General features: G+C 31.5%; 2 protein-coding genes, 1 long non-coding RNA gene and 1 other non-coding gene across 4 annotated transcripts in view; 2 read left to right on the top strand and 2 right to left on the bottom strand.

Moving 5' to 3' along the window:
- Window positions 1-26791, bottom strand: part of LOC135837719 (uncharacterized) — a 206363-nt gene that overhangs the window by 38134 nt on the left and 141438 nt on the right. The window contains exon 4 of the long non-coding RNA XR_010557245.1: window positions 21205-21309. This is a non-coding gene — a long non-coding RNA (uncharacterized LOC135837719). The remainder of the gene's footprint in view (window positions 1-21204; window positions 21310-26791) is intronic.
- Window positions 1-26791, top strand: part of Cad88C (cadherin-88C) — a 124376-nt gene that overhangs the window by 32531 nt on the left and 65054 nt on the right. The gene's annotated exons all lie outside the window — the stretch shown is intronic.
- On the top strand, window positions 7689-7761 carry TRNAK-UUU (transfer RNA lysine (anticodon UUU)). Its single transcript has one exon. It is a non-coding gene; the product is annotated as a tRNA-Lys (tRNA).
- On the bottom strand, window positions 12532-15678 carry LOC135837506 (uncharacterized). Its single transcript, XM_065352816.1, has 2 exons — window positions 15408-15678; window positions 12532-15242 (listed from the first exon to the last, which is right to left on the bottom strand). The coding sequence occupies exon 2, from the start codon at window positions 15197-15199 to the stop codon at window positions 12935-12937; it is 2265 nt and encodes a 754-aa protein (XP_065208888.1). The 5' UTR covers window positions 15200-15242; window positions 15408-15678; the 3' UTR covers window positions 12532-12934.

Raw genomic sequence — 26791 nt, 5'->3', positions numbered from 1 at the left:
AAAAGTGTCAATTTTTGGCAAAATTGTCAAGAAGTGGTCCTGTCTTGTCAAAATTGTTAAAAGTGTCAATTTTTGGCAAACATGTTAAAAAGTATCCATTTTTGTCAAAATTGTTAAAAAGTGTCAATTTTTGGCATAACTGCCAAAAAGTGTCAATTTTTGGCATAACTGTCAAAAAGTGTCAATTTTTGGCATAACTGTCAAAAAGTGTCAATTTTTTGGCAAAATTGTCAAAAGTGTCAATTTTTGGCAAAATTGTTGAAAAGACGGTCAATTTTTGGCATAATTGTCAAAAGTGCACTTTTTGACATAATTTTCAAGTGTCAATTTTTGGCAAAACTGATGAAATGTGTAATTTTTTGGCATAATTGTTAGAAGTGTCAATTTTTTGGTAAAATTGTCAAAAAGTGTCAATTTTTGGCAAAATTGTCAAAAGTGTCAATTTTTGGCAAAATTGTCAAAAGTGTCAATTTTTGGCAAAATTGTCAAAAAGTGTCAATTTTTTGGCAAAATTGTCGAAAGTGTCAATTTTTGGCAAAATTGTTAAAAGTGTCAATTTTTGGAAAAATTGTCAAAAAGTACCCTTTTTTGCCAACATAGCACGAAGTGTCCATTTTTGTCAAAATTGTTAAAAAGTGTCAATTTTTGGCAAAAATGTCAAAAAGTGGAATCGAAAAAAGTTGAAGTTTTGAGGACGAAATCAAAATTTTCCAACGAAACTTTTTTTGGAGTATGTTTGACAAATTTTTGAGCTCACAATTTTGGGTCTTTATTTTTGGACTAACTTTGGAAATTTCATGTAACCAAACTTGGGGGAAAAATCAAAAACCTCTATCAAAATTTTTCGAGAATTTTAAACAAATTTTTGAGCCAATAATTGGATCATAGATTTTTTTTCTAAAAGTATCATGAAAACTATCAAAAAAGGTTATGAAAAGTTGAAATTTGGGGGGGGGGGAAATCGAGAATATTTATTCAAACTTTTATTGGACATTTTAAACAAATTTTTGAGCCTACATATAACACCATATTATTATAATATGATCCATGATTTTGAGAATTTTTGAAAAATTGTGGTGATCGAGACCTATCAAAATAAATTAATATTTTCAGGACAAGTCGAGATTTTCAATTTAAAAAATTGTTGAAGCATTTTTGACGATTTTTCAAGCCTACAATCGGTTACGATTTTCGCGATCTTCCAAAAGTGTCATTAAACCCACTAAAATGAGAGCTAAAATTCTGGAATAAAATCAAAAATACCTATCAAAATTTTCTTTGAGAGTTTTTGACGATATTTTGAGCTCATTTTCAGTCATGAATTTGGACATTATTGAAAAGAATTACAAAACAACATATTTGTATTATCAAAATAATTATGTAGTCCAAAATTTTTGGGGACATCAGAAAATCCTTATCGAAATTTTTTTGAGCATTTTGATAGACTTTTTTGAGCTCACAGGAGGGTCACGATATTTGGATTTTTTTCAAAGTGTGAGTCAGTGTGTTGGTGGGATCATCAAAACTATTTTTGATGCATTTTTGAGCCCACAATTGAGGCCACTAGAATCAAATCTCTACTTCTCCATTTTCGAACTTTTTGAGAAAAACACAAAAAACCTCCCTAGCCTTTATCGTAACATAAAATACCGAGGTAATATGTCTAATATTTTTGTACCAACAAGACGATAGTGACCCACATGTTTGTTTTACCCTACGCGTTGCCGTAAGAGTTCCTGGGCAGTTTGAAGTTAGGAGAAGTTGAGTTTTGTCTCCAACCGTACACTTTTTACATCGTTTTAGGGCACTTAATCAAAAATTTTTCTAGTATTATGGTGCTAAAAGTTGAAGAAAGCTTGGAAAGTTTGAGAAATTATTTTCCTTTTTTTTCAAAGTAAAAAAAAATAATTTTTGTTAATAAAAATGAAAGGTGTTTTTTGGGGGAAGGGTCCTCACTTGATGAATTTATTCAATTTCAAGCCTAATTTCAAGGCATAACACTAGTGTTTCATTCGAAATCCGCCAGGTTCGTTTGAAAACTCGACTTCTCCATTAAAAAAGTAGAGTTTTGATTCTAACCCCTAACTTTACACGCTGTTTTACCATACTTCCTTGACCGAAATTCAAATGTTGACATTTTCATCAGATGCGGGACATGTTGTAGTATACCAAACCATGCTTAACTCATTTTCGAAAAAAAGTGGAGAAGTAGGCATTTGATTCTATAGGCCTCAATTAGTCCATGATTTTTTGGATTTTTAAATATCCCTTTGTAACTTATAAAAATGAGTCAAAATTTGGCGAAAAATCAAATACCCATCACAACTTTTCAGAGATTTTTTAACGAATTTTTGAGCTCACAAAAGGGTCACGATTTCGAGAATATCTGAAAAAAGTGTCACGTGAACTTATCAAAATGGGTCAAGATTTTGAGGAAAAAAATTAAAACTTTCCATAAAAAATTGTTTCGAAATGTTTTGACAAATTTTTGAGCTCACAAATCAGTCAAAAATTTTCAGGATTTTCAAAAGTATCATAAACCTTATTAAAATGGGTTAAAATTTTGGGATAAAATGAATCAAAAATTCTCATAAAAACTTTCTTTGAGTATTTTTGACAAAAATCATCAGTCTAGATTTGAGTCATGATTTTGACGATTTTTCAAAAGAATTACAAAATCTATCGAACTGGGGTAGCACATTTTTTTGGGAGGGGGGGGACATGAATCTCTATCGAGAGTTTTTTCTGAGCATTTTGACCAAATTTCGAGCTTACAATAGGGTCACGATCTAATCAAAATAGATCAAAGTTTTCAGATGTACTGCAATCAACAATTTCCAACAGAAAAATTTTTTCGAGTACTTTTGACATATTTTTGAGTTTATACAATAAGTTTGTTATTTTCAGGATTATTTTAAAAAATGATTTTAGATCAATCAAAATGGGCCAATTTACAGTTTTGGTTTAAAATCAAAATTTTTCTATCAAATTTGAAACGTCTTTTGAGCACTTTTTTTAAACGAATTCTGAGCCCGAAATTGGGCCAAATTTTTCGAGATTTTATAAAAGTGCTATGCAACCTATTAAAATAGATCCTTTTTGGAAAAAAAATCAGAAAATGCTATCAAAACTTTTTTGAATATTTCTGAAAAATTGCAGCTTGAAATTTGACAGATATTTAAGGAAATTATCAAAGAAGCAATATTGCGTTCCACGAAAGTAGGTTGAAATTATTTAAGAAACTTCGGAATCTCATTAAAGACTACAACAAGATGTTTTTGATTCAAATTAGATTCTTATAAACTCATCAAAAAATGCAAGTTTTACTAGAGTATCTAAAATTTTGGATTGTGGAGAATTTTGATGCACTCTTTCGTTTTTTTCCATATTCAGGTTAGCAACTTTTTTTGTAAAAAAAAAAAAGGACATAATATAGCTCGACGAGGAGTTCAGGTGATAGATAATCGGAGCAGTAAACGAAACCTCATAAGGAATATACGTTCATTTAAATGGGCTAACAGGTCATTTATTCGTATCCACGAAAACTTGGCGTTTTTGGTACATTTTTTTCTTTCTAACGAGGCACATCTCATCACATTTGATCGTTTATAGATTATCAATCGTACAACAAATACTTCAGGTGCCCAGCCCTATCGCATGGTAATTATGACCGTTGATATGTACTTTGTGCATCATCACTGGCTCGTTAACTGATGGTGAAAAAATTAGCCCAGGTATTACGATGCTAAAACTACATTTTCAAAAAAACACAGAAATCTCACGTGCAACGTGCTCGGTTCTCTGATCGAGTTTTAATCAATTTTAATTTTCACAAATCATCGCACGCGATGCAGCAGCCACCGGACAGAGTTATTTTTTACGATGACTTCAACTTCAACTTGTTGATCCATCTCGTGTCTTGTGGAATCGTACATCGTAGATCCGAGTCCGAAGCAACGGAAAGAGTAATTTCGATATGATGACAGTGACAAATTACATAGGTATAAAATATACCTATCAATCGGAAGCTATGCAACGGTAAAGTTGCGGTGATTAGCCAAGATGGTACTGCCACACGTACAGGTGAATGGACATTGGACAATATTGGCTTCGTCGTTGGTAAAAAGCGTTATTTGTATACACTTCCGGAAATACGTAGATGTACATTAGATTATGGTCAAGATGACGATGATGGACAAATACTCGGTATAGGTAAAGGTAAACGTTAGAAAATGATGTATTGGAAAGAGACAAAAATGTCGAGGGAAGATGAATATAAAAGTGCAATACAGCTATCTAGATGATAAATTCAACCAAATAAGGCCATTCGTTTTGGTCATCTGTGTCTAACTGTTAAAATGTGTCTCATCATATAAGTAAAGAAAGATATCACAGATCAGACTCTTCTGAGATGCGGTTACTGATGCATCATCGATCACTGCAACAATCTTTTTTATTGGACGTGATGCGAGGTGCCTCGCACAATGCATGCTTCGGATATTATACGAGTACAACGTACATGCGACGAATGCCGATGATTTACCATGGGAAAAAATTCTCCATCAAAGAAGACGCCGATTCATAATCAGGTTCTGGTTCGGATGGAGAGAATATTTCGTTGACAAAATTATTACAGCTTCGTGTGGACCAAAAAAAAAAAAATACTGAATTTGATAACAATTTGACCAAGTTGAAAATGCATTGATTAAAAAAAAATTATGTAGGCAGTTGATTACAAATGATAGAAAAAAAAAGTAAAAAATAACCCACGAATGACTCAATAGTTGATCAAAAATTTCAATGCTGCTTTTTGAGTATTTTTTACAACATTTTAACGTACGTTTTTAACACTTATTCGTTTATTTTTGGTAAATTTTTTCGAAGTTTAGAAACTTTTGATGATTTTTATGCTTTTTTCAGTGTGTTTGCATCATTTTAACACACTTTATATAATTTTTTCGAGCATTTTTGGCTAATTTGGTTCATATTTTTATCAATTTTTAGTTGCTTATAATAATTTTTCGATGTTTTTTTTTTTTTTACAATCGTACCCTAATTTTCGTTTTCAATTCAATTTTTTCAAATTCGATTTAATTTCTAGAATTTTAAGGTTTTGCTTTTTGTTTTCATTTCGCAGTTGTAAGGATTTTATTTTTATTTTATTTTATTTTATTTTTTGGTTTTAATTTTAGGATCTTTTGATTTTCAATGTCTGTTTTTGTTGTTGTTGTTAGTTTCTGTGCATTTTGAGGTCTTCGTTTTTTACATTTATCAATTTTTGTAGGTTTTCTTGCTGTTGGTTTTTGATTCGATTTTAGTTTTGCTTTTTTTTTTTTTTTTTTTTTTTAATTTTGATAACATTTTTTTACAATTGGAGGTTCATGGAAAAGGAACCTTAGTCGATTTTTTTTGTTTTTCTGATTTTTATAATTTGATGAAGATACATTTAAATTTTTTTATTAATTCCACCATATTCAGTGATATTTTTTCACAATTTTCGAGTTCCATGGAAAAAGGGCCTTAGTCATTTTTTTTTTTTAAATATATTGTTTAAACTTTTTTCTAATTTTTATAATTATGAATATACATATTTAAAATATTTTCTTTATTATTCCAACATACACAGTGATATTTTTGCACAATTGTGGGAGTTCCATGGAAAAGGGGCCTTAGTCATTTTTTTTGTTTTTCCAATTTTTTAAATTCTAAATAAATATAAAATATTTTTATCATCGATTCCACCATATTCAGTGATATTTTTGCACAATTGTCGAGTTCCACGGAAAAAGGGCCTTAGTCCATTTTTTTTGTTTTTCCAAGTTTTATAATTATGAATATATTTAAAATCTTTTTTTATACTATTCCACCATATTCAGTGATGTTTTTGCACAATTGTGGAGTTCCATGGAAAAGAGGCCTTAATCAATTTTTTTGTTTTTCTGATTTTTACAATTCTGAATAATATATTTAAAATTATTTTTTATACTATTCCACCATATTCAGTGATATTTTTGCACACTTGTGGAGTTCCATGAAAAAAGGGCCTTGGACATTTTTTATTAATAATTATATTGTTTGACCGTTTTTCTAATTTTTATAATTATTATGAATATATTCAAAATATTTTTTTTATTATTCCAACATACACAGTGATATTTTTGCACAATTGTGGGAGTTCCATGGAAAAGGGGCCTTGGTCATTTTTTTTTGTTTTTCTAATTTTTTCAAGTTCTGAACATATTTAAAATATTTTTTTTATTATTCCAACATACGCAGTGGTATTTCTGTACAATTGCGGAAGTTCCATGGAAAAGGGGCCTTGATCAATTTTTTTTTGTTTTTCCAATTTTTTAAATTATATGAATATATTTTAGAATATTTCTTTTATCAATTCAACCATATTCTGCGATGTTTTTTCACAATTGTGGAGTTCCACGGAAAAAGGGCCTTAGTCAATTTTTTTTTGTTTTTCTGGATATTCAAGTGATTTTCTATGGGGAAAAAAACGAATTGGAAAATGTTTGCTTATAGAAAAAAATCTCAAGTTCATTTTGAACTTTTAAAAATCAGTAAAAAAAAATGTCCCTTTTCCATTAAACCCCTCAATTGATTTGGTTTCTAAAATTTTGTTTTGTTACGTTCGATTTCGTTTTTAGAATTTTCTGTTTTCATTTCGAATTTTCAAAGGTGATATTTTCTTAGACTTCAGAGTTCATTGTGAGGTCTTTGTCTTTCAATTTTCCATGTTTGTTTTTTTTTACGTTCATTTTCAACTTTAAGTATTAGGTCTATTATTATCATTTTTTTTTGTATCAATTTACGTTCTAATTTTGGTTTTATTCGTTTTTAATACATATTTTGTTTACGTATTTTTCATTCAATTCATCAATTTTTATCATTTTTCCACGTTTTCATTTTTTTATTGCTATTTTTTGCTCATTTTTTTCATTTAATTATTTTCATTCTTCGTTTTACCTCGCTTTAAGACTATTGAGGAAGTGAAGGGGGAGAAGGGAGGATGACGTTATTAATTTTTTCTCTTTTCGTATTTTCATTTTCAAATATTTCAATTTTCTTCATTTGTTCTTGTTTTTTTTTCCTGGATAACTTACTTACCTATTTTTTCAACATTTTCAAGCTCTAAGTTACAATTGTTCAAAGTAACCCAATTTTTGTTTTTTTGGGGCCAAAATTGATATCTTTGAAATGAAATACATATAAACAATGTTTTACGTAGGTATAGTATCTAGGTACATATCATCATGAGGAATACCTATTTTGAAACAAAAATGAGCGAAAATCGGTTCAGTGAGAGAGGCTTGCAGATTGGATCAAGATTTCCAAAGATCTTTTTTGTATTTATTTTATATTAGATTGGTAATAAATAAAAAATTAGAGAAAAAAAATCACCAAAAAATTCATTTTTCAACGTACACCTTTATAAAATGAGAAAAACCATGTGTTTTCATTACCTAACATACTTATTAGGTAAACCGGTTTGAATTTCTGGACTGATTAATGTTTGGAATCATTTAAAAACATACTATCAAATACGTATTTCAATATTTATCAAGAATAATTAATCTGAAATTATTCAAAAATATTTTTTCACACCTATGAAGTGAATAAACAGGTACGAAGAATCAACTCGGGACCAGAATGAGCGAAAAAACCGATCGATCGATAGCGCCCGGATAGCTCAGTCGGTAGAGCATTAGGCTTTTAACCTAAGGGTCCAGGGTTCGAGTCCCTGTCCGGGCGAGATTTTTTTTATGATTTTTTTTCAATTTTTCAAAATTTTAATCGAATAGAGACGACTGAATTGTGAATTATTAATGCCTATCATTATTTTCTCTCAAAATTACACCCTATTTAAAAAAAAAAATCTTTAATTTCTCTGAGATTAAACATTTTATAGTATTCGTTCGTTCATTCGTATAGAAAAATCAATTTGGATGCGTTAGTTTCTATAATGCTTTCTTTCGCATGCTAATGAGCCACGAGGCGACTATTTTTCGAAAATTTGCAAAAAGGGTAAAGCAGCAGCTAATTTTGACTTGAAAAAAAATTTTTTTTGAAAAAAAAGAATGATGAAAAATGAAACAAAACAAGCTACAGATTTGCACAATGTCTTACGAGCATAATAAGAAACATTGAATTCGAAGTAGCTACATTAATTAAAAGCCAACAAAAACTTATTGGTCGATTTTCAATTATTAAATATTCAAAATTTCAAATTACGATATCCAGAAAAATTCACCAACGTAATCTTAGGTAGGTTGAGGTAGGTCGATTTTCATCCAATTACAAACAAATAATCCCTAAAAAAAATGTAAACACGTAATTTAATTTTAAAAGAATCAAAATTCGAATATTTAGGACATCAAAATTTGATTTGAAGGAAAAGGAAACAAAAAACTTCAATGCTGTGGTATTGCAACATGTTGATTCAATCGGTTGTGGGCGTGGCCAATGTAGCTAGACGTCGAAATATTCCGTTATCACTCGTCATTATTCCGCTTCAAGGAAGTAATAACTAATAAGACAAATACTAACAGCGCGGCGTAAGTTATTTGATTAGACTTTTTAAATGAAAAAAGTGAGAACCGTCAAAAAAATTATGAAAATGGGATGTTCTGTATAGTCTATCTCTGTACACAGGTACAGTAACATATTCAAGAATTTAATTACTCCTGAAACTTCTTTATAATTCCATATCTTGTCACTTTTTAAGAAAAATTTCATTTGAAATAATCATAGTTCCAAACTAAACTATGCAAAAATTCGTCTGTAATCGATCAAAAAAAAATTCATTAGAATTCAATTCTAAAAAAAATCAATTTGAAATACTAAATCACTACGCAAAAATTTATTCTAAAAATCACCAAAAAAAATCGAAAATTTTCATTCAAAATAATCGCGAAAAAATTCCAAACTAATGCAATTTATTCATTACTGAATACCTACCTAATTTAATGTTTCAACTTTCACACCAGAAGTATAATAACACACTAAAAATTAATGAATAAGTTCATACAAATACCTTCTTTTAATTTTCAAAAAAATAAATAAAAACGTTATTCATTTTTTCCGAAAACAAGTTTTCATCCCATCCAAATGTAGATGAACTCTTGGGACCGGTTGTACATAAGTCACAATTTAATTTTTTGTTTCCCACGTAGAAATCAAAAATTCCGTTGGGAGATCTCCAAAATGGTATGAAATTGTAAAATTGTCATAATTTTTACTGACCAAGAATATACCTACATTAAGAAAAAAAAGAGGAAAAAATCGTCGAAAATAGTCACTTTTCAACTTTTAAAATTCGCCAAAAATCGAAAAGGGGATGGTTCTTATTTCAAAGTAACGTTTGCTAAAATCATGAGCCAAAAGGACTTAAAAATTAATTTAAAATGTTCAAAAAAAGTTTGTTTAAAATTTTTGATTTTTTTCCAAGATTTCAACCTGCCTCGACAATTATTAAAACTATGAGCAAAAATGGCTCAAAATTTCAAGTAGAATGTTGGGGGGGGGGGGGAAATAATAAATTTTGAAAGATCACATGATCAAAAATCTGAAAACCCGGTTTGGTCAAAAAATTCAAACTGGTTTTACTGGCGCAATGTATTCTACACACTAAGGCGACAAAAAAGTGATATGAATATTTTGAAACCGGTTCATTAATTTGCAACCAGTTAACAAAAAATACCCAAAAATTGTAGATGAAGAAAAAAGCTTGAAACAAAAGTTGTAGAGCGTGGAAAATTACATAATTCAGTCTGATCACTTTTTGAAACCGGTTCATCGGTTCTCATTTAGCAACCAGTTTCTGACAATCACCTAAAAACTGAAGATAGAGAAAAAAACTTGAAACAAAAGTTGTGGAGTGAAAAAATTGACCCATTTTTGCTGATCAGATTTTGAAAATGGCTAATTACTAATTTGCAAATCCAGTATCTTTTTGATAGCTTGCTGCGAATTAATGAACTGGTTTCAAATCTGATTAGGAAAAATATGTTGTTCAGTTTTTCCCACTCTACAACTTATGTTTCAAACTTTTTTTCTATTATGTTCAAACTTTTATCTCTACCTATCCCCAATTTTTAGGTGATTGTCAGAAACATGGTTATTAAATGCGAACCAATGAACCGGTTTCAAAATCTGATTACACAGAATTGTGTTGTTTTTCTCACTCTACAACTTTTGTTTCAAGCTTTTTTCACTATCTACAATTATGGAATATTTTTCGATAACTGATTGCGAATTAATGAACCGGTTTCAAAATCCGATCAGCGAAAATGATTCAATTTTTCCCACTATACAACTTTTGTTTCAAGCTTTTTTCCCTTTCTACGATTTTTGAATATTTTTTGATAACTGGTTGCGAAATAATGAACCGGTTTCAAAATGTGATTAGACAGAATTGTGTTATTTTTCACGCTCTGCAACTTTTGTTCCAAGCATTTTTCTCCATCCACAATTTTTGGGAATTTTTGTCAACTGGTTGCAAATTAATGAACCGGTTTCAAAAATTCATATCATGTTTTTGTCGCCTTAGTGTGTAGAATGCATTGCGCCAATAAAAACCGGTTTGAATTTTCTGACCAAACCAGTTTGTCAATTTGTGGACACCCTGTGCATGGACCTGAAATTTTCAAGGTCACTTCTGAAAGCCCTTATTTTTTCCTACTCAACGCCGCTTCATTTATCACGCTAGCTCTTTCCACTTGGAAATAAAAGCCACCGGGCACTACTTTTGTGTGGAAGTAGTGCCCGGTGGCTTTTATTTCCAAGTGGAAAGGACTAGAGAGATGAATGAAGCGGCGTTGAGTAGGAAAAAATAAGGGCTTTCAAAAGTGAAATTTCAGGCCCATACACAGGGTATCCACAAATTGAAAAACCGGTTTGGTCAAAAAATTCAAACTGGTTTTTATTGGCCTAATGTATTTTACACACTAAGGCGACAAAAACGTGATATGAATTTTTTAAAACCGGTTAGTTAATTTGCAACCGGTTAACAAAAAATACCCAAAACTGGTACATAGAGAAAAACGTTTGAAACAAAAGTTGTAGAGCGTGAAAAATTACAAAATTCTGCCCAATCACATTTTGAAACCGGTTCATCGGTTCTCATTTAGCAACCAGTTTCTGACAATCACCTGAAAATTGAAGATAGAGGAGAAAAACTTGAAAACAAAAGTTGTGTAGAGCGTGAAAAAATTGAACCATTTTCGCTGATCGGATTTTGAAACTGGTTCATTAATTCGCAACCAGTTATCAAAATTACCTAAAAATTGGAGATCGAGAAAAAAGCTTGAAACAAAAGTTGTAGAGCGTGAAAAATTACACAATTCTGCCATCTGCTCAATCACATTTTGAAACTGGTTCATTGGTTCGCATTTAGCAACTGGTTTTTGACAATCACCTAAAAATTGAAGATAGAGAAAAATTCTTGAAACAAATGTTGTAGAGCATGAAAAGTTGAACCATTTTCGCTAATCAGATTTTGAAACTGGTTCATTAAATCGCAGCAAGCCATCAAAAGTTACCTGATTGTGAGTTAATTAGGCATTTTCAAAATTCGGTCAGCAAAAATGGTTCAATTTATCACGCTCTACAACTTTTATTTCAAGCATTTTTCTCTATCTTCAATTTTTAGGTGATTGTCAAAAACTGGTTGCTAAATACGAAAACATGAACCGGTTTCAAAATGTGATTACACAGAATTGTGTTGTTTTTCTCACTCTACAACTTTTGTTTCAAGCTTATTTCACTATCTACAATTTTTGAATAATTTTCGATAACAGGTTGCGCATTAATGAACCGGTTTCAAAATCCGATCAGCGAAAATGGTTCAATTTTTCACGCTCTACAATTTTTGTTTCAAGCATATTTTTCTCTATCTTTAATTTTTAGGTGATTGTCATAAACTGGTTGGTTTATGAGAACCGATGAAACCGGTTTCAAAAGTGATCAGACTTGATTATGTAATTTTCTACGCTCTACAACTTTTGTTTCAAACTTTTCTCTCTATCTACAATTTTTGGGTATTTTTTGTTAGCCGGTTGCAAATTAACGAACCGGTTTCAAAAAATTCATATCACTTTTTTGTCGCCTTAGTGTGTAGAATACATTGCGCCATGCGCTAATAAAAACCGGTTTGAATTTTTTGACCAAACCGGTTTTTGACCAAACCGGTTTTTCAATTTGTGGACACCCTGTGCATATGGGCCTGAAATTTCAAGGTTACTTAGAATGACCTTATTTTTCCTACTCAACGCCGCTTCATTCATCTCGCTAGTTCTTTCTACTTGGAAATAAAAGCCCCCGGGCACTACTTTTGTGTCATGCTGTAGATACCTATACATAGATCAACTTGAAATGACAATGTCTCACCACAGACTTCTATGGAATTCAAAATATCAGCAGAATTTCAATTCAATAAATTAACATACTTAAATTCCAACACGAAAACTTTCAGCAGAAAAAAACAAGAACCCTTTTTTTCTGCTCTAAAAAAAAAATGCACCCTAAAAAAGAAAAACTTGTATTTTAACTTAAAACAATAAAATATTTTTTAAAAAAAACAAAGAAATATATAATTTGGTTGACGAGGAACTTGTACAAATTTGGACAAAAATACATTTAAATTTGCACCTCTAGAAGGGTCGACCTAGATCATACACAGGTAACTACATAGGCATTTAAATCGAAAAAAAAAAAAGACGAATACGATCTATTCAAAATAGTTTTCATCAATACGATAAGAATAAACTTGAGAAAAAAATTAAGTAACATTTTAAAACAAAAAATAAAGTTGATAACATACTCGATACAAATTCACGAAAATTGATATTTGAAAATCTAAATCCTTCATTGATCGCGAATCACATCAAAAATGTTGTTTGATCTCGCCAATCATCCGCTTGCAACTTCATTCTTGACTGTCATCAGCTTCAGGATCCGAATCAGCTTCAGCAGCATTCACAGTATGGATCGGATTACGCGAATATTCCACTGCGAACTTCTCAATTGCACTGACATCGCCGTCGAAAAACCAAAACAATATAGCCCTACGATACTTTCTACGCGTCAACAAATCTTCGATGAGCTTATACTCGCGGAATTTATAAATCATGCCCATTTTGAACTCTCTTCTTTCTGCTTCCGTTTCGAAGCACCACTCTAAAAACTCTTCCATCGATCTGGTAGCTTGGAAGCACTCTTCGTTAACGCAAAATTTCAACTGAACCAAAAACCCATCAGCAAACTGGCCCGACTGCTTGAAATCGTCATCGATTAATTGTTCGTCGCCGTTGTAAATCCACAGCAAAAAATTCTGCACGTTTACTCGATTAAAAACTCTTTCTACCGGGCACTTGGTATCGAATAAACTCGTAAAAAGGTAAACTTTGAACTTTTTTTTCAATAATTCGAAATCAGGTTCGTTGGAGTAGTCAAGCAGCTTGAACAAGTAGCGCTCCATCTGCTGCAAAATGCCCATTCGGGTCGCAATCGGTTCCGTGCGCCAGTAACAAATTTCTCGAAACCATCCCAGCTCGATCAAATCATTCACGAACGAATCTGGCGCGATACGAGCTTCCGAAATGGCCATCTTCGCATAACGGAAGAGTATTTTCCAAATTGCGAAATACAAGTAAAAAAACATAGGCCCATAAAACACATTCGGATCCGTCTTAGGCCCCAATAAATTCCATATAAGGGTTATGAAGCACCCGCGAAAGTTAATGTCATCATCGTTGAGAAGTTCCAAAATCCTTCTGGAATTACGGAGAAACGATAACGCGGCGTCCAATTCGTCCAATTGGTCAAAATCGACAAAAAGTATGAACCTGAGCAGCGATCGATCGATATCGGAAGAATTGGCGATTTCATTTTTCAACTCGACAACATCGTAATCGAATTGTTCCAGAAAATCTTGCATCAATTTTTCTACCTCGGTAAACGGTGCCCAAATGATCAACCAGTGGAAATTCTGAGCGAAAAATTCCTTTCTTTTCTTCGCGTCCGATTCCATGCTTATCAACGTCAGTCTGATGAATTTCATCGGATCGCTGATCTGGCGAAGTGCGTGAAATTCCTTGGAATATACGAGCGGAATACGCGAGATGAATTTTTCACCGATACTCGGCCATAATTTCATATCGATGGCCGATTGTTTCAATTCGCCGCTAGCGCCGGTCCAAATTTCCATCAACAATGGGGTCCATTTTTCGAAATTGCTCTCGTTTCTCATGGATAAAGGTACTAGTGTTTCGAGAATAACGCAGAAATCCTTCGAATCCATTTCACTCCCGAACAGCTGCCAAATCAAACGTACGTCGTCCAAAGTACCATATTCGACGATTTTCTCGACCATTAATTTCAAAACTGCAGACCGACTCGCGAGCTTCCATTTTTTATCTGTCAATTTGGCCAACAAATCTTTCAGGTATCTTTCACCACACCATTCGACGATATCTTCGAATTTGCTGGATTTGCTCGCAGAGTCCAATTTGTCAAAAAAGTACACGACTGCTGGCCACGAATCAAACTTTTCCAACGTTTTAATAAACATCAACTCGTCTAAAGGAAACTTATCGGTGACTCCGGGTAACGAACACGTATCCAACTCGTTTTTCAAATACTTGCTCCAATACACTAGGAACGGATCCTCTGAAAAATCCCATTCCGGTACCGACTCTGCAGCCATCAAGTCGCGAAACTTTTTCATTTCTTCGACGATGCAATACATACTGGCGAATCTGAACCTTTCCAATGGACTTAGGTTCTCATTGGTCAAGATCTTTGCGGCGGTAGCGGTGTAGTCGATTTGAAAATGATGGTTCCAAACTAGCTTCACGATGTACTCGCTCAACGAAGACGATGGTTGATCGTGGAAGAAATTCCTTTCATGATGATACTGGATCCAAATCAATACTTGGTCGATGATCGGCGCCATGTTGTCTTCGATTAAGAATCTAATCTTATTCGGTAGGTTTATATTCGTGAATCGAGGTACTTCCATTTCGTTTAACTGCCACAAAAACCAGTCGTGATCCGAGCAAGTGTTGTATTTGTTTGCGTCGTTTTTCCAAACGTCGATTACGGGTATTTCGCCATCGGCCCATTCGTGTATCAGCCAAATGCCCACACATTTTGCAGCCAAACATTGCAAATCCATCGACGAATCGTTCATCTTGGTGTAACCGTCACTGTCGATTACCAGACGCACAAATTATCTGAAAAATCAAACATCAGCATCATACGTGTACCTGGATTTAATACGCAGCTATGCTTTGTGCAAATTACTTCCACGATATGCACATCTATTAATATGTATTCGATCAAAAATGATCTTTATTCAAATTTTAAATAGGTAATCAAACCAACTCGAGTATACTCACTGGAAAGTGTAGAACAGGACGAAATGCAGGTCTTTTAAACTGTAATGTACTTTAATTATGTAGAAAACACGAGAAATCGTACACCTTTGAGAACCATAATTAACAGAATTAAGGTATTATCACAACACAAACGTTCCGGCTTACTCGACTGATAAGACATTGGAAAAAGGCACACGATGAATCATGCAACTATAGTCGAGTTACCAGTGTTACCAGTCAAGTAATCTACGATTATTGGAGCTTCGCATTACGTAAAGAGCTTTAGCATTACGCTGAAATGCCGAAAGGGGTGGGGAAGGGGGTACACCAACGTTCCTGGGAAAAGCGATACAAGCTGAAGCTCGCGCTCAGCAGCACATACAATCGCAGAATGTCCCTATAAAGATCTCATAAAACGAGAAAAATTCAATTCAAATTACTAAAAAATATATATATATATATAAAATAAAATGAAATACAAACTAAATCATTACTGAATAATTTATTCCAAATTACTACAAAGAATGCTCTATGGGATCATCACGAAGAAATTCATTATTGTCATCGCTCAAAAAAAAAATCACCAAAATTCAACGCTAAAAAATCATTTTAAAATCACCGCAAAAAGTTCCGAGCTAAATTTAAAAAAATTAAATTCCCAATCACCAGGCAAATATAATTTTAAAAAATTATTAAAAATTAGTATTGAAAAATTTCTTTTGAAATAATCACAGTTCTAAACTAAATCATGAAAAAATTCATCTGTAATCACTCAAAAAAAAAAAAATCATTAGAATTCGATTCTATAAAAAATCAATTTGAAATCACTACCTACGAGAAGTTAAAAGTTGAACTTTCAAAAATAAAATCCTAAATCACTATAGAGGCAAAAATGTAATCTAAAAATCACTAAAAAAATTAAAAATTTTCATTTGACGAAATAATCGCGAAAAAAATTCCAAACTCATTCATCATTTTTACTGACTAAGTAAGAATACTCTTACCTTTAGACAAAAAAAAAAAAAAAAAAAGATAAAATCGTCGAAAACAGTCAATTTTGAACTTTTAAAATTCGAAAAAAAAACTAAAAGGTGGGTTGGTCCTTATTACAACCTATGGTTCGCTTTCATCCCATAAAGTTGGTGGTCAAATGAGCCACAATGGCTCAAAAATTCGTGAAAACTGTTGAGAAAAAAATTTCACCCATTTTGATGGATCACATGATCAAAAATCTTCAAAATCACGAATCAAAATGGCTCAAAAATTGATTTAAATTGCTCGAAAAAAGTTTGATTGAAATTTTTGATCCCCCCCCCCAATTTCAACCTGTTTAGATAATCTTCAAAATGAGGAGCCAAAATGACTCAAAAATTGATTAAACATAATCAAAAAATTGGGGATTGAAGTTTTTGATTTTCCCTAAAATTTCACCCAAATGTTGATAGATTTTACATAATACTATAATCCTCAAAATCACGAGCCACAAGGACTGAAAATTAATTTAAAATGTTCAAAAAAAGTTTGATCAAAATTTTTGATTTTTTTTTCAAAATTTTTAACCTGACTCGATAATATTATCTTCAAAATTATGAGCTAAGATGGCTCATAAATTCATGCAAACATGTTGAAAAAGAATGTAAGTAACCAATTTTGATAGATCACATGATCAAAAATCTTCAAAATCACGAATCAAAATCGCTTAAAAATTGATTTAAAATGTTGAAAAAAGTTTGAAATTTTTGATTTTTTTCCAAAATTTTCAACCTGACTTTATAATCATTAAAATTATGAGCAAAAATGGCTCAAAAATTCATGAAAAGAGTTGGAAAAAAAATGTATCAGATTTTGATAGATCACTTGTTAGTTTTTCAAGAATCTTCAAAATCATGAGACACAATGTCTCAAAAATTTATTAAAAATGTTGAAAATGTTTGGATTGAAATTTTTGATTTTATTTCAAATGTTGATCATGGATACCTTTTTAATGAATTCTCAAAATCATGAGCCATAATGGCTCAAAAATTGATTTAAAATGTTCAAAAAAAGTTTGGAATGGATTAAAATTTTAGATTTTTCGCTAAAATTTCAACCTGTTCGACAATCTTTAAAATCTTGAGCCAAAATGACTTAAAATTGAATAAAAATTTTCAAAAAAAGTTTGGATTGAAATTGTTTGATTTGTTTACCAAAAATTCAACCCATTTTGATATGTAGATCTTATGATCAAAAATCGTCAAAATCATGAGCCAAAATGGATCAAAAATTGATCGATTACGTTCAAAAAAGTATGGATTGAAATTTCTGATTTTTTCCGAAAATTTTTGACCCCATTTTGATCGATTACATGATACTTTATCAAAAATCTTCACAATCATGAGCCAAAATGACTCAAAAAATTGATTAAAAATGCTCAAAAAAAGTGTGATTGAAAGTTTTGATTTTTCTCCAAAATTTCAACCTGTTTAGATACCTAATCATTGAAATCATGAGCCAAAATGACTCAAAACTTGAGTATTTAAAGATGATGAAAAAAGTATGAATTGAAATTTTTGATTTTCCCTAAAATTAGCCACAATGACTTGAAAACTGATTAAAAATGTTCAAAAAAAGTTTGATTGAAATCATTGATTTTTTCCAAAAATTTTCAACCTGACTCGATAATTATTAATGTTGTAAGCAAAAATAGCTCAAAAATTCATGAAAAATGATGAAAAAAAACTTAACCAATTTTGATGTGGATCACATGATCAAAAATCTACAAAATTATGAATCAAAATGGCTCAAAAATTGATTAAAAATGTTCAAAAAAAGTTTCAATGAAATTTTTGGTTTTTTCCAAAATTTTCAACCTGATTCGATAATCATTAAAATTATGAGCAAAAATGGCTCAAAAATTCATGAAAAGAGTTGGAAAAAAAATGTATCCGATTTTGATGCAGATTACATGATCAATAATCTTCAAAAACACAAATCAAAATGGCTTAAAAATTGATTTAAAATGCCCAAAAAAAGAATTTTTGATTCCCCCCCCCCTAAATTTTAATCTGTTTAGATAATCTTTGAAATTGTGATCCAAAATGACTCAAAAATTGATTAAACATAATTTTAAAAAAGTATGGATTAAAATTTTTGATTTTCCCTAAAGTTTCAGCCAATTTTGATAGATTTTACTATTTACACAATACTTTGATCCTCAAAATCATGAGCCACAATGGCTTAAAAATTTATTAAAAATGTTCAAAAAGAGTTTGATTGAAACTTTTGATATTTTTCCAAAAATTCAACCAAACTCGATAATTTTCAATATGATGAGCCAAAATATCTCAAAAATTAATTCAAAACGTTCAAAAGAAATTTAATTAGTTTTGATAGAACGCATACTCGAAAATAATCATGAGCCAAAATGACTAAAAAATTGATTCAAAGTGTTCAAAAACAGTTTCATTGAAAATTTTTGAGTTTCAACCTGACTCGATAATTTTTAAAATTAGAAGCCAAAATGGCTCAAAAATGAATCAAAAACATTCAAAAGAAATTTAATTAGTTTTGATAGATCACAAAATAAAAAAAAATAATGAACCAAAATGACTCAAAAACTGATTAAAAATAGGCACATATGTTCAAAAAAGGTTTGATATTTTTGATTTTTCCCCCAAAATTTCAACCATGACTCAATAATTTTTTAATTAATCATGAGCCAAAATAGCTCAAAATGAGAGAGTGATATATGCCTTAATCGTATAAGCGATTCGTAATGTAATCCCTCTTTAAAGATGTACAAGATTTATGTACATCTAGGCGTGGGTGATTAATGTGTACTGGAAGTACTGAGAACGTGGGAACTATAAATACCCTCCCTTATAGCAGCGAGCTAGGTACCATCTTGGTACTCGCTGCGAGCTCCCAACTTCACTTAGCATCAATATCTCGAGCTCGTCGGAGCTAATGTCAAACTTACGTGTATTTTCTCAATTAAATAGGCAGAAGAGTTCTAACCTCTTCCCCGAATTCCTAGTTTTTGCCCACTACTATGTGGATAATCTGTATTAAAATAATGTGTTATTGACAAATTCAATCAATCGCGCTACATTCATGATATTATTCGATCCTGCCGGCCATCGTATAATATGTAAATATTATAACCCAAGTCTGTCGCCGATCTTAGCATGAGTAGATCACAGGAGAGGCAGAAAATGTGAACAGTGTGGGTAAGTGATGAAATGGCACATACCTGAGTCGAAAGGCTCAATAGGAAATTAATTGCAATTTCATCGTAGTTAATTGAGGACACCTACCTGAAACATGAGCCCTAATAGCCCATGTTGAAGATAGGTGTCTAAACTAGGGAATTTAATTACATCAATTTAAATATAACAGGCCCTTAAATATCATTTTAATTAATGCTTGATTCATTAACGCGTGTCGTCTAGTTGGAGGTGTCTCCTTCTAAATTATAAAATATCTGCAAGTATTTTATATTAATTCACGTTGTTTGTATTTTTACGACGAATAAATAATATTGACATGTCTGGAGATATCTATTTATTTGAGTTTAAACCACAAATAGCAAAATGTATGTGCATAGAGTGATCTGGTTTTACTATAAAAGCTCTCCGACTAAACCATCTAACGGGTAGGTAAATCTCACTCTCTAGGGAATGAAAATTATCTTAACCACCTTAGGCAAAAATTATAAGTATTCCACCCTATCATAGTTATGCTAGACTTCACTCTATCAAAAAATTAATTCAAAACGTTCAAAATAAATTTAATTAGTTTTGATAGATCGCATAATCAAAAAAAATCGTGAGCCAAAATGGCTGAAAAATTGATTGAAAGTGATCAAAAGACGTTTGATTAAAATTTTTGATTTTTTTCCAAAATTTCAACCAGACATCAACTTTTTAATATTAAGAACCAGAATGGCTCGCAAATTAATTACATAAATACGTTCGAAAAAAATTCAATTTATATCTTGATACATCGCATAACTAGAAATAATCGTGAGTCAAAATGACTCAAAAATCGATTAAAAATGTTCAAAAAAAGTACGCATAGAAATTTTTGATTTTTATTCTCCAACAATTCAACCTTTTCCAGCTTCTAGTCTGAATTTTATTTACAAAAACTCATCAAAAATCAAAAAATTCACTCTATAGCACCCGAAATTTTGGCTAATGATGTATTTTTATTGTGTAGCCCATCATTTGTTCGATTTTGAGGATCACTGGGTGGGAATATCGCCTTCATTGTTGGAGACGTTGGAGTCAAATGTTTAACCCATTGAATTTTGGGTGCATTTTTCCACAGCCACTATTTTTCACTTCTCAGAGCTAAAAAAAAGTCCAAGCGATAAAAAAAATATCGTTCAAAATGGAAGCAGTCGAAATCTTAGCCCATTCAACTCTCCTCCCACCCCTTCCCCTCCCCCTCCTCAGCTCAACTGCACTTTCAACTACCTATCTGATATGCTCAATTTGCACCTAAATTTCATACGTCGAAAATACTCCCATCGTTCAGTTCAAAGTACCTACGCCGCAGCAGGTAGGTAGGTATGCAAATTAACATCTATGTAGAGATCCACAATCCACCATAATCCAACCCAAACAATCATCTCTGGCGGCAAAGAATCTCCGCACACGGTCACATTCGACTACCTCAAAAGTATTTCAATCACATCTCTAAACACTTCTCACTCGCAGCAATCTCATCATGGCAATTTTGGCAAAACAATCTACTCAAATATGTACCTGTACATGGAATACCAAATACCGCATCAATTTTATCCATAATAGGTTAATACTGTCTTATTACTTACCCACCACCGGAATAACAACCATGTTTCTCAGCATGACAAAGTAATAGCCGGCTGCATACTGTAATACGAGTCGTCGAGTCGTCCAGGTACACTATGTGAAGTACTCTGCAACAAAAACATAAAAAAGAAAACAAACCCATTAGATAAGAAATCAGCGAAGCGTCTAAAGTATCATTATGATTTCATCCGAATGTGTCATATGACCGATACGATAATTGGCTCTGCATCGCGCAGAGAGGAACAGAGGAGAAATTACCCAGGGTTTTTTTGTACTCGTATTTTCGGCCAATGGATCACTCCTCGCAGTCCTCACTCTTGGCCCCTCGATGGCCAAAAATGCTGTCATCTGAGACGCCGACGACGCCGCATATCTATCGTGCTTTCCATATTGTACCTTACATTGTTGTACAGCACAGCTAGAGGTACATAGAGGTGCATTCAACGAGATACGACGACGACGACGTCGTCCCATAGTCATTTTTCCTTCAACGAGCCAAGACGGCTTCGGCATCGCAACAACCAGCAGATTCGCGATCACAGAGAATACTCCATAAACCCACATTAGTATGTACTTACGAGTATTCTTCATTCGCGTACATTATTAGTTTCGCCTCGTCTCGCCTCATTCTTACGCTAGGTACTAGTAGGATCGAGACTTGGTGGCCACCTAGCCCAAAGGTGACGGGAGCGGGGGGCAGGGAGCCATAGACGTATAAAAAAAATATAGGTAACACTGTGGCTGGCTATAGTGCATCTATCTCGCTTTTATTTGTCCGATATTGTATAGTAAGTAAGAATGCATAAAAATGTTACTTACTTACTTTATTCAATGTACTATACAACGTTTCTTATTATTTCAAAGACCTGTACTATATTACGAGTACAGCTGTATTAATTAATTATACGCTCGAATTATACTCACAACCTGCTGTATAGCGCTGCATTTGGACTGGTTGACTAGCGAAAAGACTAATTGCAATAATACCTAGTACTATACTATGCAATGCAGGCCAGTCAAACAAGGCGTTTTTCGGGTCAGTACTTTACTTATAGTGTACCTATAAACGAGTAATAAATAATTGCGGCTTCATTTTCATATCATTCAAAGGTCCTTCTCGTTCGTTATGTACTATAGTTTTTCCCATCACTATTATCTATCTATCGATATGAGAAGTAAATAATCCGTGAAGAAGAGAAACGATCGAGCTGGAATTCTTAACTAGATTTCATTTATTCGCCAGCGATCGTTCGATTGGTGAAAGATGTAAAAAATCGTACGAAAGAAACAGCAGCTGTCTTATTGACGATTTATTTTAATAGGATTAGATGAGAAGACGAATAATGATAAAAAATTAAAAAACGAGGTTTGAAAATTTGTCACTCATTTTCATTTCATTTTTTTTTGGGAGGGGGGAGGGGGAATCTTGCATATTTTAATGGAAATTAGACTACATACATATATTGAATTTGGTTTAAAAAATTACCTATGAATTTCACAAACTGGCTAAAGAGTTTTCAAAGTTCCAATAAATTATAAAAAAATATTATAAATTCATAAAAATTGTTGAAAATTCTTTTAGAATGAGAATCAGTGATTTTTTCTACTTCTAAAAATATACACTTGCCCAATAATTTTAAGAATTAAGTATTTCTTAGAAAAATTGAAAATGTTCAGAAACAGATGCTAAGTTCTAAAAATTGATTTTTTTTGTTTGGGAACATTTTATTTCAATCTTAATCACGACTATCATTATTTTTTTTTCAAATCACAGAAGGAAAACCTCATGAAACTGGTTTAGAGGTTTCCAACCCTTGCTTCAAAGCTAAAAACACGAATGTAAGTACTTGGGTACTTACGTATTTCAAGTGTTGGAAATTTTTTTCAATTTTTTTTATATCGCTGTATGGCCAATGTCCCCCTTAAAAGTTGTCGATTTTTATGGAGAAAATCCCTTGAAAATTTTAACCCTCAAAAAATTTCAATCCGGATTTTTTTGGAACATTTTTATAATCATCGTTTTCTTTTTCTAAATCTAACCACTTCTCGTTAGAAAGTTCTCCATTTACCTTTTGAGAGAACTTGGCTCATGATTTTGAGAATTCATAAAATCGGATTACATAATCAACTTTTGAGATAAAATTGAAAATTTCAATCCAAACTTTTTTTGAACATTTTTTGAGTCAATTTGGCTCATGATTTTGAAGATTTTGGATAAAGCATAATTTAATCGATCAAAATACGTTAAAATTTTTGGGGAAATAAAAAATTTCAATTCAAATTTTTTTTGAACAAATTTGATCAATTTTTGAGCCATTTTAGCTCGTGATTTTGACGATTTGTGATCATAAGATTTATCAAAACAGATTGAATTTTTGGTGAAAAAAATCAAAAATTTCAATCCAAACTTTTTTTGAACATTTTTAATCAATTTTTTGAGTCATTTTGGCTCATGATTTTGAAGATTTTTGATAAAAGTATCATACAATTATTATTGATCAAAATTGGTCAAAATTTTTAATCCAAATTTTTTTTGAACATTTTTGATCAATTTTTGAGCCATTTTTGCACGTGATTTTGACGATTTTTGATCATAGGTTCTATCAAAATAGCTGTTGAATTTTTGGTGAAAGAAATCAAAAATTTCAATCTAAACTTTTTTTGAACATTTTTAATCAATTTTTTGAGTCATTTTGGGTCATGATTTTGAAGATTTTTGATAAAAGTATCATACAGTTACTGATCAAAATTAATTGAAATTTTTGGCAAAAAATCAAAATTTTCAATCCAAATTTTTTTTGAACATTTTTGATCAATTTTTGAGCCATTTTGGTTTGTGATTTTAACGATTTTTGATCATAAAATCTATCAAAATACTTAGGTTGAATTTTTAGTGAAAAAAAATCAAAAATTTCAATCTAAGCTTTTTTTGAACATTTTTAATTAATTTTTTGAGTCATTTTGACTCATGGTTTTGAAGATTTTTGATAAAAATATCATACAATAATTGATCAAAATTAGTGAAAATTCTTGACAAAAAATCAAAATTTTCAATCCAAATTTTTTTTGAACATTTTTTATCAATTTTTGAGCCATATTGGCTCGTGATTTTGACGATTTTTGATCATAAGTTCTATCAAAATAAGTTGAATTTTTGGTGAAAAAAAAATCAAAAATTTCAATCCAAACTTTTTTTGAACATCTTAAATCAATTTTTAAGTCATTTTGGCTCAAGATTTTAAAGATTGTCCAACAGGTTGAAATTGTAGAGAAAAATCAAAAATATTAATCCATACTTTTTTTGAACATTTTTTAAATCAATTTTTGACGAGCACTTTTGGTTCATGATTTTGAGGATTTTTGATCAAAAAATCTATAAAAATTGGTTACATTTTTGATAAAACAACCAAAAATTTTGATCCAAATTTTCGTTGAACCTTTTAAATCAATGTTGAGCCATTTTGGCTCACGATTTTGAAGATTTGTGATGAAGCATCACGTAACAACTTTTGAGGTAAAATCAAAAATTCCAGTCCAAACTTTTTGAACATTTTGAATCAACTTTTTTTGCTCTGTGATTTTGACGATTTTTGATAAAGTATCGTACTGTAATCGATCAAAATTAGTCAACATTACTGGGAAAAATCGAAAATTTCAATCCGTACTTTTTCAAACATTTTAAATCATGCAATTTTTGAACTATTTTGGCTCATGATTTTAAAGATTATCTAAAACAGATTGAAATTTTGAAGAAAAAAAAAACACAAAAACTTCAATCAATACTTTTTTTGAACATTTCAAATCAATTTGTGAAACATTTTGGGTCATGATTTTGAAGAATTTCTGATCATGCGATCTACCAAAATACGTTAAACTTTTGGTGAAAAATTAAATAATTTCAATCCAAATTTTTTTTGAACATTTTTGATAAATTTTTAATTTATTTTGGCTCAAGATTTTAAAAATTATGGAGCAGATTGAAATTTTGGGGGCAAAATTGAAAAATTTCAATTCCTACTGTTTTTGTATATTTTTTAATCAATTTTTGAGGCTATTTTGAGGGTTTTTGATGAATCAAGTATTTCACGTAACCTATCATAGGTAGCTGTTTAAAATTCTGAGGGAAAATAACAGAAATTTCAATCCCAAACTTTCATTGAACATTTCTAACTAATTTTTGAGTACACTTTGGTCACGATTTTGATGATTTCTGGGAAAGTACATAATATCGAGTTACTTATCAACATTGGTTAAAATTATGCGGAAATATCAAAAATGCTAATAAAAACTTTTTGCAGCATTTTCGACGAACTTTTGAGCCCACAATTTGATCACGATTTTCGGAATTTTACAAAAGATATCACTAAACCTAACAAAATGGGTTAAAATTTTGGAATAAAACCAGAAATTCCCATCGAAACTTTTTTCTACCACTTTTTAACGAAATTTCGAATATTCGAGTCCACGATTTTCGAGATTTTTTCAAACAGAATTGATAAGAATTAAAAAAAAAAAAATCAAAAATTCCCATCAAAAGTTTTTAAGCTTACAAGAGGGTCGTGTTTTTCGACATTTTTTAAAATTGTCATCAGATGCACTAATTTAACGGGGTGAAATCAATAATTTTCATCAAAAATGTTTTCGAGCACTTTTGAAGTCGGTAGAGAAGATAATTATACTTGTATGTAAAGCAGGTAAATTTCAGCTTTATCGGGTAAAATATCGTAATACCTTACGTTATGAAAAAAGCAGAATTTCACCCCCCCTTCCTCCTCACAAAAAAGGAGGAAAAAACGAGACAATAAAAATTTTTACATTTAAATCCTCGGATTCGGTCTATTCTGATCAGAGAAAAACCAATATAGTTTTGACACCCCCCCTCCTCTTCCACTCCCATGATGAAAAAATGAAACTTAGCCCTCCTCAAAAAATGAAAAATTGAATAAAGATACGTAAGTGGAATGAAATGTTCATATTTAGCACTTTTGATAGTTTTTACTCCCTCCCCCTCCCGACGATGAGAACGCGGAATTTGACCCATCCTAAATTTCTCAAAACGCTTTTAAAAATAAGAATTCATTTTTTAGAAATGATTCCTTACTTTTTGATTTTCCTCAAGTTCAAAAAAAAGTGCTGGGATCCTGCTCCCCCCTCCTATTGGTAAAAAAATCCGTGAAAGAAAAATGTAATGTATCCAAAAATTTCCATTTTCACGTCTTCAAGTAATCCTTTTTTCACCCAATTCCTCAAGCTAATTTGATCCTGTTCCATGTGGAGCTCTTCCAAGTGGGAAAAAATCGCGAAAAATTGGCAGAAAATTATTTTATAAAATTCTGATCAAAATTCGCCCACAGATGAATAAACATTAACCACGTTTTCGAGAAAAAATCTACCTCGGTTCTCCAAACTGAATTATCCATTTTCACGAACGTAATAGGTAACTGAACATTGTCTAAAACTTTGAAGACATCGCTCGTGAGTAAATTGGTCAGAAGATGGGAAGATGACCGACGTACCTGTAGGAGTGTAGGTACTTGATAAATTTTTTTTCCACAAAATGGAATTTTCAACGGTGCCAAATTGGATATA

Source organism: Planococcus citri, chromosome 1 (genome assembly GCF_950023065.1).
Source record: "Planococcus citri chromosome 1, ihPlaCitr1.1, whole genome shotgun sequence".
Taxonomy (NCBI): domain Eukaryota; kingdom Metazoa; phylum Arthropoda; class Insecta; order Hemiptera; family Pseudococcidae; genus Planococcus; species Planococcus citri.
Note: the sequence above shows the minus strand (reverse complement) of the source record. Positions and strands in the feature narration are given on the sequence as shown.

Excerpts from the sequence above, each read along its gene's own strand:
- LOC135837506 (XM_065352816.1), bottom strand. The coding sequence starts at position 15,199 with ATGAACGATTCGTCGATGGATTTGCAATGTTTGGCTGCAAAATGTGTG.